Source organism: Aristolochia californica, unplaced genomic scaffold, assembly GCF_029961685.1.
Source record: "Aristolochia californica isolate CCGP_79_NKW_82.1479 unplaced genomic scaffold, dmAriCali1.0.hap1 SCAF_10, whole genome shotgun sequence".
Taxonomy (NCBI): domain Eukaryota; kingdom Viridiplantae; phylum Streptophyta; class Magnoliopsida; order Piperales; family Aristolochiaceae; genus Aristolochia; species Aristolochia californica.
Genome location: NW_027181771.1, coordinates 546,427 through 563,409, shown reverse-complemented (window position 1 = coordinate 563,409; position 16,983 = coordinate 546,427). Strand labels below are relative to the sequence as shown.

The window sequence follows — 16,983 nt, the reverse complement described above, 5'->3', positions numbered from 1 at the left end:
GGTTAATCGAAGAATCTTACCTTCTCACAAGGTTTGATCCAATATTGGGTCTCATACAAGACTAACCTAGACTAAATACAGGCCTTAGTTAAACGAGGTTCAATTTTATGAATCGGTAGGTAAATTTAAAGAAATTATAAGAGTATTTAGACATTAATTAGTAATCTAGAAGTGCATAAATAAATATACCATATCTAAAGTGAATGCATGCAACTAACCATAAAGGAAGATCCTTATTTTTTTATTATTTTAATCTTATTTTTAAGCATATATATATATAAATAAATATATAAATAGCCGGCTGGACATGGTCCAGTGCTACACTTCTCTTTCTTTCAGCACTCCACTCTCATGGGCCGATCTTGGTCGACGAGGCCTGCACGAGCAGGTCTCAGAAAATCAATCTGGAATCTGGATCGTCATCAACGTTGCATTGATGACAGAGATGAGAACTGAAATACCTCCCTCTCCGGCTGCAGCGGTTAGAAAATAATGTGACGAGCACAAATGCAGTGGCGTGCGAGTGTCGTTTCTTAAATTGTTACTTATCAAATGGTCTCTTTTGATTTTCCTTTCGTTTTCCGTCTCTCCCTCGCCCCTCGAAGCGAACATTTCTGGAGAAGCTGAAGATCCGTGCTCTCTCTCCTGCGAAACCGTTTGTCTCGGAGGTAAATGAATCCGTTCTCGTCTTATTTGGCAGGTTTACACATTGTTTTAATAAGAAGTGCCTGTCGGCACTTATTTACATAATTTTATTTTTGTTTCGACATTTTTGGAGAGGAATTTGTGAATCTGTTTGTTAGCCGAATGAGATCTAGACCAGGAGAAAATGAGTACGCGAGTGTTGAATACGAGTTAGATCTGGTTCTCCTTCATATCCTGTGCCGTAAATATGTTTTCGTTGAGTTTGATTTGTGGATACATTTCGAATAATTATTAATCCGTGGAAGAACACGCTCGATTATACGTGTTGTTTCTGGTTTTGTAATCCGTATTAGTTTAAAGATTCTTTTAACTGTCAATGAATTGTTGTATACGTGACAGATTGTTATAGAATAGAGACACGGGCAAGTCAGTTGAAGCGGTTGCAAAAGTGAATCAGCATTTATCATAAATCATAAGGTCCGAGGTTTTGACAGTAATGGAGGACGAGAAAAAGAAGAAGAAAAACAAGAAGAAGAGAAACAAGCAAGATAAACAGACAACATTGTCTGCTGAAAAAACAGCTGCGAGGGAGCAGGATCATTGCATTCAGGATGCTGCCGTGTCAGAACCAGATGCCAAATCGGATCAGATTGATGAAGCAAGAGGTGTCACTTCAAATGTGAGTTACTGGCTGCACAGACTCAATGCCGCCTTATTAAGACTGGACCATTACAGATTGAACCTGCATGAAATGATTTCATCACTAATTGCATGCAAATATGAGTTTTATCATTGCAAGGTTCATACAGCGATGAGAAGAGGGTAGCATTTGACTTTGCCTCATCTGAATGAATTGCTCCATCTGATTTTTTTTTTTAATGTTTCTCTGTCCAATATTTAGTTGAACTTTTTAAGAGTTATTGTACAGGTGTTTGGGCTGCAACATTTTCAATGTGTGAGTTGTATTGATTTCTGCTGGCTTAAAATGTTCAAGGCCTTGGATTACACCGTTGATCCTTATGTTACAGTCAGACGATTCAAAGATCATATATTGTCAAAATTGTTATTTAAAATTTGACATACTTTTTTTTTCTTTATACTATCTCTTGCAGAGACTTGGAGTAGAAGTGTAGAACACAGTTTTCAAAAGAAAAAACAAAAAATAAAAAAGATCGTGAACTGGAGTGCATCCTGAAGTTGAAAATTCTATTTTTAAATGTATTTATCAACTTAGAAGTGGGCGTAATAATTTTTTTCCTTGTACACAAGGTATCAGGAACTTAGATCTTATATGTTATGGTGAAGTTAATTCTAACAAGTCCTTACTTAAAAATTACAAAATTTTCAGATTGTCAGCGACACTGTATTTCTAAATATAGAGATACTGTCTGGATGTATTTTTTTTGCGACTGTGTCCTTGAAGTCAGCTTTGAGTCATATATTTGAATTGTTGGTGATTTTATAATTGTTCCATGCTTTGCCTCCTACTAAGGTAGGTGATGTTACTGTATGAAAAACCAAAACGATTCAGTACTATATGCATTCATTATTTTTATGGTATCACTTCTTAAATGATTTCATGCCATCTTAACAACCAATGACATGATAGACGTGTCCTGCCATAAAATGATATATAATAATTGTTTATTCCTTTGCCTACTGGGATATGTATGTTTAAGATCAAGTTGAATATGCTCAATGCTGGCAAATAGTGGAGATGTTCTGAACTACATTAACCTAAGATAGAGTACTTTTCCTAATTTTGCAAGTACTAGATTTCCATTTTGCTTGTTGGCTAGAGTTCAAGTGGTGAAATTTTACCATTTGTTAGCCAGGTCTGTTTAACTGACGAAAACTTGACAATCAAACATACTTACTTCATTCTATTTTTTCTTAAAGTTACATATTTGCTTCGTATCTTGTCTTGTTTCATTTATTTGATCCATTGCTCTGTAGGTTATACTAGATGAAGATGTTAGACAGTTAGAAGCTGAAAAACATTCTTGGCTACAGAGGGAGGTAGGCCTTATTTATTTGAATTCAATTTCTTTTTGGAAAGATGATTGTTATTTATGAACTAAATTTTGTTAATGGCTTTCAGAAACAATTGGAAGAAGGAATAAAACACGCGGTAATGGATAAAACTTCTTGGAGTTTAAAGGAGGTGAGCTCCTTGGGTCCTCATCGTCAATTAATATACTTTAAAGTTTCCGTTTATATTAGTTGTTTTAAACTGAAATAATTTTGCTGATGTCAGGCTACCTTAGAGGAGAAAATTGAACATTTACAGAATGATAAAGATTCCTTTATTCAGAAGGAGGTAAATAGTACTCTTATTAAGTCAGATGATTTTGTTTGTTATGATGCAAAATTTGAACTGCATTGTTTCGGTTGGCAAGTAAACATTGAACTTACAGTCGAACTACGAGAAAAGAAGGAAAAAGTCTTGTCCACTTAATTTGGTTAAAGTGTTACATATTTAGAATATGGCGTTTATCTGTTGCTTCTTTGGCCAATAAGACACCAAAGTTCTAGGTGGCAGTTCTTTGCAAAAGGTTCCTAACTATCTGGATCTTCTACAGGCCAACATGGAGGAAAAAGTCAAACAATTGCAGAGAAAAAAAGGCCTTTGGATCCAGATGGAGGTAATTTTGTTGTTTGTTTTAATTTGCATAGTTTCTCATACTTGGATAGTCAAAGTGAGCATCTGACTCTGTTTGCTTCAATTGTGGGTTCAGGAAATCTATCTATACATGTATATAGGCTTTTAGGCCAACACTTTATGTGCATGCATATTCTTTTATGCATGCAAGCCTTTTATTGACCATTGATTATATTGCTGCTGAGGTGGCTATTTTAATGTTCCCAGGAAAATTTGGTTGAACAAATCAAGCAGCTACGAACAGAACTAGAGAGTTTGATCCTGAAGGAGGTAACTTTGTCCAGTATTGTGTTGCATGATGGCTATTAAGAGCATTGAGTGTCAAATACATGTAGGCCACAATTAAGAAGAAAATGAAACAGTTTGAGGGATAAGAGTTCCGGAATACCAAAGTGGAAAAATTTTAATCTTATGCAGCCCCTTTTAATATATTTTTTTACCACATTACATCAATGTAAATTTTGAATTTTATAAAAATGTGTGGTTATTGTGCTATTCATAAAGAGTCATATGTGAGGGTTGCAAGAATTGCATGAGACTCTTGGTAAAGTTTTGTTTGAGTCAGCTTTCTGTTCTAGAGTATGATAACATGTTTGTAGGACACTCAGTACAACTTATAGTTGTAAAGCTTCTTTAAAGTTGGTTATGTTATTGGTTAGGTTTGTTTTAGTTGCATTAGAAGACATCCCTAAGGTTGTTTCTGGTGCAAGTTGGTTATTTTATTGGTTAGGTTTGTTTTAGTTGCATTAGGAGACATCCCTAAGGTTGTTTCTGGTGCAGTTGATTCTTTATATGGTGAATTATTCATTGTGTGTGGAAAAGGCCTAGACAGCTGCAACAGGTTTGAGAAAGGAACTTGATGATATCGTGGTCTGCTCTTTCTGTGACCCTTGTGATGGAATGAAGATCATTTTCATGAACTAGGCAATTGGTTTATTCATAACAGAATCTATTTGCATGCAAAACCTTCCTCTGGTTTTCCTTTTCCTGTTTCAAATTAGTTCACTATACCATTCTGGAATTACATAGATAGGCAGCAAAAATACGACTAGTAACAACATTCTGACTTGCTAAAGGCTTGTCTGCATGCATTTTGTGCTCCATCTTTACCATTTTAATGTTGATTTATTCTCCTCGACATGCAAAATTTCTAGAGGAAATAACACATGTTTTCTTCTATTCTTGTTCTTTTCAATTTTTTTTTGTATTATGGGGAATTTATTGAGAAACTAAATTTGAATGCTCTCACCTTGTTGCTACTCTTGATACGAATTAGAGTTGTTCCCCTATTGATAATTTGATGAGACCAGAAGCATTATGACATTGGGGGTGTCATCTGTTGCATGATGTACTGACTTCAATTTGACATGGGAGTTAGTGATGGACCAGTTGGTCAAACTGGGTCATTCACAAGCTGTTGGCCTGGTTGCTTGGTTCAGCCTTAGACTCATTTTTGAAAGATCAAGTCAACCAGGTTATCTGAATTGGTTTTTAGTAAGAAAAATAAATAGAATGCGTCAAATCGAGAATGTACGTGGTATTTTTCTATCTCTTATAGTTGGCATGTTGTTTAGTCATTTTATTTGTTCTTTCTCAAAGGTGTCAATGAATAGTACATATGCGTAACTGATATAATTTATTTATTATGTCTTATGTTGCAACCACTTCATGAACCTGGTTGAAAAGGGTGGAACCCGAACCAGAGTGTTACTGGTTCTTTTAGTTTTTTTGTAAATGAATGGTGCTTCCTGAGAATCCATACTTCTTCCCTTTTTGTTTGTCCTTTTCATATTGACTCTATTTTTCATCTTACAGCGTTCAACTCAAGAAACAATTGCAAGATTGACTGCCATTAACGTGGGGCTCCAGATTCAGGTATCTTATTCTCTCTGTGCTGTTGACTTTATTGACTTCTGTTAAAACAGGTACTGCTGTATAATTGTTAGCTTACCTGTGAACTGGTTTCTGTAAAATAGCAATCAGGTCATTTTCTATTAGCTATCATTGACAGTTTTTTTCTGAATTAAATTCATAAGCAAACAGCCTAATTGTGATAACCCTTTTCAGTAATATGTGGTCATCATCATCATAGCTAATACCAATTATGTCGGGTTCACTGTCCTGCATCTTCTTTTTTCTGTTCTGACCTTACATATCTCCATTTTGTCCCATTTTTCAAGTGTTCCCTTCCCATTTACACCCTTGTAATTTTTGGTCTTCCTCTTGTTCTTGTTTATCCCTCAATTTTAATGTAAACTTTCATCACTGGTTAACTACTAGGCCTCATTCAGAGATGTCCATACCATTTGAAACCACTCTCTCTTATTCTCATCCATTTGTGCTACTCTTAGTAGTTTTTGTAACATGTCATTCAACAATCTCATCTCTGCTTCTGCATCTTCTATAAATTCTGCTGCTCTAATGCCTAATGTTTTACCCTTTAAAGCATGCCTATTTAACAGCTGTTCTGTGTTACTTTTACCTTTTGCACTAATCACACAACAGACATTGAGTTATCCTGCCAAAAAAAAAGAAAAATGAAAAAAAATAACTGGTAAAGTTTCTGTCAATTCATTGTTATCGGAGGGAAAGGAGAACGGTTTCAAGTCCAGCCAATCTTGGCTGCACTCCACTTTTTCTTCTTTTATAAAGTCATATTATTTACAAAATTGCCATTTATTTCTTTATATTAGGACAATGCCATTTTTTTATATTATCATTAAATGAATATGAATCATGATTTAATGAGATGAGAAATAATGTGGAACAAATCGAGTTTTAAATGATTTAATTTAAATTTGATGATTAAAATAAAAATTGGCTGCCTAAGCTTATATGGACTTAGGTGCACACTCCTTTTTTACTTGTTATTATTTATTGCCATTATTCATTGTTGTTAGTTATGCCTAAAGGTAATTTCTGCTTTGTGTCCAGCTTTTTCCCTTTAGTAGGAGATGCATGAATTATTTTCATGTATTTTCACTTTTTAAAGCTTAAGAGGCTTTGGTTTTTCACATGTTTGTTCTGTCACCCATCAGTTTATGTTGAGCTGCTAATGTTGTCAATGTTTCTGATATTGAATATTAAATAACAAAGCCTGGCAGGTGAAGGAGTTGAATGAATCGAAAAATGATGTAGTGCAAGAAAACCAGCAGCTGGTGGAAAACATTTCTCTTCTAAAATCAAGGATTCAACACCTAGAGAGAGAATGTCCTTCTTCTGATTCCTCAGGAGTGGTTAAAAAGGTAACCGTTTCATAACTCAGAAAAAGAGGAAAATGAACGTCAAATGGAAATGACAAACACATCCCTGAAACAAATCCTATAATATTTTTAAATGACAATTGAATGTTAATTTATAGTATATTGAATGTCAGGGGAGATCAACCGTGTAACTAAAGAATTTTTCTTTTGAGATTTGTGTTGGTGGTAGTTGATAACTCTTTGATTTGATGCTTGTGGGGCTAACAAATGTCATAATTTTGTCTGTGATGATAAGAAATTAATTGCAAAGAAGCCTATTCTCAAACTATTACAGAATTTTACGATTATTTTTCAAAACACAAAACTATGACTACTATATTTTTTGAATTCCTAGCCATATATATTTTTTTTCAAATGATAATTCCTGGCTATACTTAAACTTCTAAATGCCTATTGAAATGTTCATCTTTAAGCTGAAATTTTCTGAAGTATCTGCTTATCCAAATTTGGTTTTTTATTTATGACTTAAAATTGAATAGTTTTTTTGAAGCCATTACTGTTCATCTTTAAGCTGAAATTTTCTGAAGTATCTGCTTATCCAAATTTGGTTTTTTATTTATGACTTAAAATTGAATAGTTTTTTTGAAGCCATTACCGTCTTGTCAGCATCATTTTACCATGTATCCAGCATTGTTTGCTAGCTCTGTTTTAGATGCTTAAATTATACTAGGTTCAGATTGTTTTTTAAGTTTTGCTCAAGGCATACTGGCTGTCGACCTGATAGTAACTCTTCTCCTCTACCAGGGTTGGAACTGACTGTTAGATTACTAACTGGCAGAGCTATGACGCCTGTTAATTTATATATTTGCTTTGCTGTAGCAAAATTGAGGCAAACTCTGATTTGCTGAGTTGTTTATAGTTTTTCATGAATGTTGATTATCTGATCATTTGTGACTAAATGCTGCAGGAGTCATCTGAAGATGAAAATCCTAGTATTTTAATTGAGTCTGCCAGTGCATTAGTAGAAAAACTGGTTATTGAAAACGCTGAACTTGTTGAAAAGGTAATAACTGAGATTCCCAGTCCTCTTTTAAGTTTTACCAAAATCTATCTCATTAATTATCTGTTGTTGTAAAGTTGACTAAGCTTCATCCATCTTGTATGTAATTCCTGCCACCGTGATGGGACTCCTCTTGTGCCCTCCTTCTCTTAATATATTCTATTTTCATTATGCTCATAGAGAAAAAAGTCCAGATTTCTGCCTTGTCTGGCAGTTCCGCTTTTCTCTTATAATCAAATACCGCACAAGAGTTACCTTCAACCCCCTTCAACTGTATGATCTCACTTGATTAAGAAGCCATCTCAAGCTCAGTCACTCGGTATTTCGTGTCCACCTCATTTCATTGTAGTATTCTATATTGTGAAAAGATATATCACTGTAGCAACTATACATAGTTTGCCCCTTGGGTAGGACTGTTTAAGATGTGATCTAGAATATCATTTTAAGGAGGCATGCTAGTTGATCCTTTTTTGGGCTTTGTCCTGTTATGTAGTCAGCTCTGCCTGTTATCTAAGAGAATATATTCTCAATATCATCATCATTTCACTTTTCAAAAAAATAAATAAAAAAAATCATCGTCTTCATCATGTCCCTATCAGAAATCATCATCACTTTTCAACTATGCTGATCCATCAGAAAACACACATTTTTCTTTCAGGAATACAGAGAAGTAAATCCAACATATTTAATACACAAACTTCTCTCATAAATAAAATAAAAAAAAGAAACTGCTTCACTGTTTATTAAATAGAATAAAGAGTAGCTTGTATTAAATATAATGTTCACGCTAATTTCATGCTCCATTTCAACCAAAAAAATCTTGGCAAGAAAGGTCAAAGCAAAAGGTCAGGAGTCCTGCTTAATAGGCAGTTTTACTTAGTGATGAATTTAGGTTTCTAATGCCTTATGTCAAGGGTCAGTAGGTTAGAGTGGATAAGAGGGTTGGTTGTTTTGGTTATATGCTCAATGGGTATAGGTACTGTTAATTATATCAATTACACTTTTATGATTTCTTATACATTTTGAATGTGTCTTTGTAGGTGAATGAACTTTACATTGAGCTGGAAAGGAGAAGAGGACCTTCTACCGATTCTTCATTTGTCAAATTTAACCCTATCATGATTAATGGGGGAACTCACACTAACAGGCTTCAAGATTCTTTGTTGGAAAACAGTGGGAAGAATGAATCTGTACCCACTATGCAAACCTTACATGAGATCACAAGAGAACCCAATGTGCCAATCACTTTGGAACCTGGAACCTTGCATGAGATCACTAGAGAACCCAATATGCCATTCACTTTGGAACCTGGAACCTTGCATGAGATCACAAGAGAACCCAATATGCCATTCACTTTGGAACCTGGAACCTTGCAGGAGATCACTAGAGTGCTAGATGTGCCATTCACAGCAGAAGCTGGAGCCCTACCCACTATGCAAACCTTACATGAGATCACAAGAGAACTCGATGTGCCATTCACTTTGGAACCTGGAACCTTGCATGAGATCACTAGAGTGCCAGATGTGCCATTCACAGCAGCAGAAGCTGGAGCACAATTAGAAGAACTATCACTAGAATCACATCAGAGTGGAGGAATTGGTGAGATTGTGTCTGTCCCACTTCAGGAAGACGAAATTCAAGAGATTGAAGAGGTTAATTTGCACATCACTGAAATCAAGGATCCGAGTGCTGTTCCATTCTCTGATGCACCACTGATTGGAGCCCCTTTTCGTCTAATCTCCTTTGTTGCAAAGTATGTTAGTGGTGCTGATTTGGTGGAAAATGGTTCACATACTTGAATTCTTGCCAGTGATTAGTAGCATTGAGAAAGCCTGATTTTTCTATAACCAGAGACGGGGACTGACTACGGACGGACTTGATTCAAGTAGATGGATCTTCCACGATTGCTTCATATTGAGAAGTGTACGGTTTCTTCTTCTACAATATTTTAGTCTGATTATTACCTTTTTCTTTCTCTCGCTTTCCAGTTCATTTTTGTCCGCTAATTTGAACATTTTTTTTGTCCGTAGATACTAGAAATGTCATACCAAAATTTTCCGTGGGTGGGTTATAGATTTGGAACACTAATACCTGGACTTGGGTTTTTAAAAATAAAGTTATTATCAGTTATTAATTATTTATTTATTGTTATTTTCCGTCAATGCATGGTGCCGCCATTTTTTGGTGCAGTGAAATGAGTGAACTCCTTCAACGCATGAACTCTTTGACCGAGTAATGTTCGAAAACCCCCGCTAATTATGTGAAAAGGTTTGTCTCCAAGTTCTTTCATTGAAAATATAAACCATTAGCAGGGAGTTATTAGCTTTGGAAGGTCTGGAGTACTTTGTTCCAAATGTTGGAGATAGCTTTCCAATTGCAACTTACTGATGAGGACAAATAGCTACTTGAGAGTGGACAGCATTCACGAGGTACTAAAAGATATCTCTGCCACTCCCGCAGTGTGGAGGGTCCAGAGATCTTGTTGTGTGCCCAGAAGTTTCGATGGATTACTGCATTTTTTGTTTTGTTAAATAAGAGACCAGTGAAGAGAGGCAAGAGAAAAGATTGACTCCAGCTGCATGACTGATTGTTTACGATTGAAGAAATCATAAATCAACCAAACCGAAAATGCTAAAAAACAACCAGCGTTGTTTTATAATCAAATCATAACTTGCTGGAGACAGCAACAACTAAAGCAAACAGATAATAACACAATTATGCATGCGTGTGAACAATCAAAGGTCACTGATTCAACTTTATTTTCCAGAAGCAGTGGCAAGGAATCTATCAATGTGATGTGAATCTGCACTCATGGGGTCTGTACGTTTGAATCCTTGGACTTGTCTTCTGATGAAGGCCTGTGGTCGGAGTCCGATTGCCGGATTTCTTCCATCATCCGAACAACATCATCCATCTTCGGCCTTAGGTCGGGAACTTTAGCAACACAGGACATGGCAATCTGAAGCATCTGAACCATCTCTTCTTCGATGTTTTGGTACCTCATTAGCTCCACATCAAACACCTCTGCTGTCCATTCTTCGCGGACAACGGATTGAACCCACCTGGGGAGATCTACAATTTCGTCATGACTGGGAGACTGCAGTGGAGCCTTGCCTGTTAGCATCTCCAGGAGGAGGACGCCGAAGCTGTACACATCTGATTTTTGAGAGGGTTTACGTGTCTCAATGACTTCAGGTGCCCGGTAGCCAATAGCTCGTGGAGTAGTAGTGGAGAAGTTCATGAGAGGAGTGAGGCCAAAGTCAGAGATACAACCATCAAGCTCAAGAGTGAGGAGAACATTGGACGATTTGATGTTTCCATGGGCGATTTTGGGGCCTTCCTCAGAGTGGATGTGTGAGAGACCTCGGGCAGCTCCAAGTGCGATTTTGACCCTGGCATCCCAGTCCAGTGGAATTCTTCCTGGACCTCTGTTACCTGTTCAAAGAAATTTCCCAAAGATGGTTACAATGCTTTGAGATGGCTCTCTGAAAGATTCTCTTATCCAGTTGAAAGACTGGAACAAGTAACGAAAAAATATTATACATAACTCTCTGAAGCATTCTATTGTCCATAATTTGAGCATTTAACTGGTTTAAAACAAGCTCGTGATTCTAAATATATCCTAAAAAAAAAACATTTTAGTAAATTATGGGCAAGGTGTATTCTTGAATATGTACTGCAATATCTTTACTTTGTGTCTGCACCTTCGTATAAGTAACCAAATGCTCAAATGTTATCAAGCAGTTGAGAAACCATGCTGATGGTATAGACTTATAACTCATTTTGTTATCTGTGCAGCTTATTTGTTTCCTTAAGTGTTTTCTGGGAGCTACTGAATTTTGTAGTTCAAACTTCAGCCATTGAGAATCTGGCTTTAAAAAAAACACAGAAGAGGATATTTACTAAACTAGCTCAATCCCTTTTTTTTTTTTAGAATTTTCAGCAATCCTATTGTCATCTTTTACAAGTTTGAATGGACTGTGTGCAGTAGTATTTGTTATTGAACATGAAAATCAATAGCATTTGATGTTTTTGAAGATATCCAATAAAGTGCAGTTCCTAATAAGTCTTTGACAGTATCATTTTGATCCTTGGACCATTCAAAATGACTGGGCATTAATGATACAGATGTAAGCGTAGAGTCATACCATGTAAGAGGGCAGACAAGTTGCCTGGTGATGCATAGTCATAAACGAGGAGCTTCTCATCCTTGGAGTAGTAATAAGCCCTAAGCGGCACAACATTTGAGTGCTGACCCACTCTTCCCACCACCTCCATTTGCTGCTCAAACTCCCTTTTCCCCACCACCACCTCCTTCAGTCTCTTTACAACTACAGTAGTTCCCTCCTCTAACACTGCTTTGTAGGCAGTCCCATAACTGCCCTTCCCAAGGACTTCGGCAGAAGCTCTGAGCAGATCTTCTAAATCAAAATTGTAGGAACATCCTTCAAAGAAAACTAACTTGTTCTTTTCAGCCTCCTGGACACCACTACCATAGTCCTCCCTCGGCTTGTCACCACTAGAACCCTTTCCCTTCGAAACTCCACCTCCATCGTTCTTTTTCTTCTTCAAACAACAAAGCAAGAGGATTAAGGCTAACAAAGAGATCAATACAGCCCCACCACCAACTGCAATGGCAATTACAGCCCCGTTACTGAGCTTCTTACTGGAATTCTTTGCTTGGACAGGAGAGCTGGTTGGAGGGGCAGGAGAAGAAGGAACTGGAGGTGAAGGTGAAGGGCTAAATGGTGAGCATGAGCTGAAGGGTGGGCCACATAAGAGAGAATTACCAGCAAAGGAAGATTTAGGGAATTTCTGGAGGCCTGGAGGTACTGTGCCATTGAGACTGTTATAGCTGAGATTCAGCCGTCTCAACCTTGGAAGATTAAGATTTGGGATGGGACCTGAAATAGAGTTGTTCTGGAGGTTTAGTCCAGTCAGTTGTGTTAGGTTTTGAATGGTTGGTGGGATGTTTCCTGTGAAGGAATTGATAGAGAGATCAAGGAGAACGAGGTTAGAGGGGAGTGAAGTTGGTAGATCTCCAGATAAATTGTTCTGCTGAAGGAAGAGGTAGCGGAGAGTAGGATGAGTAAGTACATCAGTAGGGAGGCTACCACTAAGATTGTTGGATCGAAGGCTGAGTATTTGAAGACCATCCAGGCGTCCGAGGGTGCCTGGCGGGATAGGACCAGAGAGGTCCACACCAGGAAGACGAATAGCAATTACATGAGTTTGGTTCTGGTCACACATGACACCAAACCAAGGTGGAGAGCAGGCGACAGTCGCCGGGTTCCAATTGAGTCTTCTTCCATGGGGAACTCTTGCTGCAAAGTCAAGGAGTGCTTGTTTATCCGAGTTCAGATCAGCAATGGCTAGAGGAAGGACGGATAACCAAAGAAGGGGCAAGAGCGATTTGCTCTTGAGCGGTTTCATGTGCTTGTGACAGAGGGATCGAGGAATCTGTCGATCAGCTCCTGAAAACGATATCACACCATTAAAAGAATCAGATGGACGACATCATTAAATTAATTACAGAACCTACTAGCGCAGAAATACTCGCTTACTAGCAGACATATTACAGCAAACGCACCGCTTGTCTTTACAAAAAAAGATTTAAAGAAAGATCCGGCAAACAGGTTAGTCGAATTCAATTTCTTTTTAATCACAAAATCAAAAGTTGAAAAAAAAAAAAAAAAGGAAAGTAGCTTTCCACATCATTAAACAGACGAGAACAACATTCTGAAATCCGTAGAACTGCACCAACAGTTGAAGATCAGACCACCTCGGTTCTCTTCACTCATTCAGAAAAAAAGGTAAGTTTTTACACTATTTAAGCTCAATCTCAACAGTTTCTACTGTAAACATCAACTTCACAGAACTACCAACCATGACCAAACGAGATACGAAACAAAAAAGTGACGCAGAACTCGTCCAAGAAAAGTGTCAGAAGACTAGCGGTACCCAACGTGGCCTCCGTCGTCAAGATAACAGTAAGCCCCTCTCGTCCGTTCACCAAAAGAGGAGCATCTCGGATCCCGGTGCTCCTTTTTCAAGTAGAATACTCCAAAGAAAAAAAGTAACACATTTATTATATTCCCTAAAGGAAACCCATTATCTAATTTTAGCGTTTTCTTCAAAGAACCTAATTGGCCAGAAGCTGCTTTTCCTTCCTTTCTCTTTTCTTTCAATTTCAAAAGACCCCAGCTTTTTCTATCATGCAAGGGGCCTCATCTCAAAATAAAAGCTACTTTCAACAGACACAGAGAGAATAAAAAACGAGATGGGTTGACAATGGTTACTACCTTGACTCATGGGGAGTGTTTGATGCTTTGATCCCTTTCTACACGTTCTTCCTGTGAATGTCAAAACAAAAATTGGACTGAACAACAACTGCTACTGAGAAATTCCTCAAACAACTCACTATAGGTAAACTACAATACTAAGACAAAGATAAATAGCCAGTTAATCCACAGTCGTTGGATCTTCAATTAGAGGGCTGGCCGCACTGACGTTTGCAACGGTAAAAAAACCTCAACGAAAGCTACCGGAGTACCAATAGGTTGAAATGAAATTCATACCCATAAATTGGTTTTAATCAATTTTGTCCCTAGGCCATTGATTGTAATAGCACGGACTGGATCAAAAAGTTCTTAATGGCGCACGGTGTACACCAGACAGACGGGGTTGACGTAGGCCTCTACGATTGCAATTTCCAGGACAGAACGGTCCCTGCCAGCTTGGACGAGGGTCGGACAGCCGAAGCAGGAGACATTAAGAAAGCGGCACATGTTAGACTGACTTCAAAATTAAAAGAAGTTAAAATTAGAACTAGCCCATAAGGCCAATCTGAATTTCTCTAATCGCGGCAGCCAAAAGGTAATTTTTCTCTTTTTTTTTTTTTTTTTTTTGGTATGAACGATTACGAAAAAAGCGGTTGAAAGGTCTAAAATTGAAACTTCACTTCGGCGCATGTTAGCTGGAAGCTCACTCCAGCGTACGTTATCCGTCATCACAGAAATCAGACTACCAGAGTTGACAGAGCAACGTTGGAAATCTGGCAAACTGAAACTTCGCTCCGGAGCACGTTAGCAAACATCCGAAGCATCAGTCTACAGAACCAATGCAGAATAAATTGGAAATTCACTCCAGGATCGAGAGGCGTTGAAAACTAGGAAATTGGAAATTCATTCCAGCGCACGTTAGGTAACACCCATAGGAATTACTATCAAAGTACCGGGTATCCAGCGAACTCACTCTCCAGGACCAAGCAGAATAAAAGCGTCCACACTCCAGAGAAAAGGACATCGTCCTTGCGCGCAAGGCAAGGGATGTGAGCACAACACTTTGACTTAAGGAGAGAATTAATAAAGACTAAAAAAGGAAGGTTTAACGATTTGAAAGCACCGCCCAAAGACGTAAATCTCGGCAGAAAAATGTGAAAAATCAAGCCAGTTGAAGAACAAATTTTAAGGAATCACGATTTTAGTTAGTTAAAACGCAGGAATCTGGTAGACGATTAGCGAAGAACGTACCAGGAGCGGGAGAATTAACAGCTCTTCTCTGGTAGTTCATGGCTTCAGTCCACCTCACAGCAGTTCTGTTAGGAGTGAGCGCCAACTGTTATCACCACTAAAAATAAAAGAATACGAAAAAAAATAAAAAAATCCGACGGTTTCGGTTTGAAATTGTCAATCTTACCAGATTCAAACTACAGCTCGTAGATCTGATCTTTTCAGTGACAATTGGCGGGGCAGTTGTCGTCTGCAGCTCGACATCCGCCATTGGAGCTCTGCAGGTTACCCGAACGCCTGCAATTCGAAACAATGCCGACTTCAGCCAGCCTCATATTGGAAGAGCACATGAGGTAAAACCGTAACACTAAAAGAAGAAGCGCAGAAAAGCATTTATCCACAGAACAGTGGAAGAAAGACCTGAAAGCGAAACGAGAAACGAAACAGAACCACAAGAAATTTGGAAGTGAAAAAATAACAAAAGACATAGCTGCATCAAAATGTTGAAATCCACTGCAATGTTGCCGGCATTTTCATTCAAAATCCTTTTTCCACCTCTAAAAGAAGCGCAGCTCAGAGAACACCCAAGCAGTCTCCCTCTCTCTCTCTCTCTCCCTCTCTCTCTCTCTCTCTCTCTCTCTCTCTCTCTCTAAAAAGAAATGCAGCTCAGAGGCTACGAAATCATTCTCCCAAATTGCTCTTCTAAAAAAACTTAAGCTAAACTTCTTAGAGCAAGTCCAAAAACATAACCTGCTAAAAAAAATCCCAGCCAGTACAGCCTTTGCTCACCTGTACGTCGTCGCTCCTTGCGGCTTCCACACCTCCAGATCTCTTCAAACCAGTAACACAACGCACCAAATAACGTCAATGCCAGGTCACTCCTTCCACCTCCAAATCCTCAGCTCCGCACAGAACCACACAGCCGACCAAAAACCACACACATTCCCCTTCACGGCACCTCAGCACGCAAATTGAGCCGTAAAATACAAGCCAAAAGTTCAGGAACACATCGAATCACGAAGCTTCCTCTCAAAAGCAGATGCCTCCATCATCGGAGCTCGAACGCGAGCTGCATCAACTGAAGTGGCACTCTTTATGAAGAAGCGTGGTGGAAAGACGGAGAAGCAGCGAGGAAAAGCTGGAAAAGAGGGGAAAAAGAGAGACAGAGAAGCGTTATAAAGAAGTTAGAGAGAGAGAAAGAGAAGGCGGAAGAATTGGATTTTGTGGTTTGTTGGCTTGTTTTCTCTGATATCTGCCATCTGCCCTAGCGTCTGACGGATGAAATGGCCAGGGGCGTTGGAACAAAATTACTACAATGCCCTTCTATATTCGATACTTTAACTGTCTCTGCCGATTGGCACGTCACTTCGAGTGAGGAATAAGAGAGCTCTGAAAGGTGGAAAAGTGATATGTTCCCTTACGTGGGGGTGAGTAGATCACAGCAGTTCGTTTCTTTGTGGGCCCGATATATATTTTTTGTTTTTTTTTCACATATAATATTTATCATATAAAAATATTATGGTGAGTATTTAGTGACTTATGGTCTCAGTCTATCTAAATTAAGTGCACCTAATTATTAATTTATATGCTAAATTTAAATATTTTTTTATCTAAATATTTTTTATGCTCTAAACAAAAGATATTTACACAAACCATCTAAATAGGAAGAAGGAGATATGGACCTAAGTCGAAGTAAGCTTATTGTGCTTGATCTTCATTTTTACTATCAAAAAAGTTAGACATGTTTTTTGTAGCATACTCATTTCTAAGAAACCTTTTCATAAAATCTTATTAGTGACTTACTAGGAAATTATATAAAATTTCAAGGAAAATTAAATGGACTTGTTAGCGTATTTTTCAGGTAAATAAATAAAATTAATAATCAATCTCATACATGACCAA

General features: G+C 37.9%; 2 protein-coding genes across 4 annotated transcripts; one reads left to right on the top strand and one right to left on the bottom strand.

The window, feature by feature from the left end:
- The first annotated feature begins 352 nt into the window (after positions 1-352).
- Positions 353-9,707, top strand: LOC137965943 (WEB family protein At4g27595, chloroplastic-like). Its single transcript, XM_068812352.1, has 11 exons — positions 353-668; positions 1,045-1,324; positions 2,602-2,664; positions 2,747-2,809; positions 2,903-2,965; positions 3,228-3,290; positions 3,515-3,577; positions 5,123-5,182; positions 6,412-6,552; positions 7,478-7,573; positions 8,611-9,707. Exons 2-11 carry the CDS (start codon positions 1,142-1,144, stop codon positions 9,367-9,369), a joined length of 1,554 nt encoding a protein of 517 aa, XP_068668453.1. The 5' UTR covers positions 353-668; positions 1,045-1,141; the 3' UTR covers positions 9,370-9,707.
- A 428-nt stretch (positions 9,708-10,135) lies between these two features.
- Positions 10,136-16,291, bottom strand: LOC137965926 (probable inactive receptor kinase At5g58300). Of its 3 annotated transcripts, XM_068812325.1 has the most exons (6): positions 15,871-16,291; positions 15,269-15,378; positions 15,103-15,167; positions 13,873-13,923; positions 11,719-13,044; positions 10,136-11,005 (listed from the first exon to the last, which is right to left on the bottom strand). In XM_068812325.1, the coding sequence occupies exons 3-6, from the start codon at positions 15,140-15,142 to the stop codon at positions 10,380-10,382; spliced, it is 2,043 nt and encodes a 680-aa protein (XP_068668426.1). In that variant the 5' UTR covers positions 15,143-15,167; positions 15,269-15,378; positions 15,871-16,291; the 3' UTR covers positions 10,136-10,379. The 3 variants fall into 3 exon arrangements, with proteins under 3 accessions (XP_068668426.1, XP_068668434.1, XP_068668442.1); XM_068812333.1 differs by lacking the exon at positions 13,873-13,923; XM_068812341.1 differs by lacking the exons at positions 13,873-13,923; positions 15,103-15,167; positions 15,269-15,378; positions 15,871-16,291 and adding an exon at positions 13,457-13,595.
- Between the last annotated feature and the right edge of the window lie 692 nt (positions 16,292-16,983).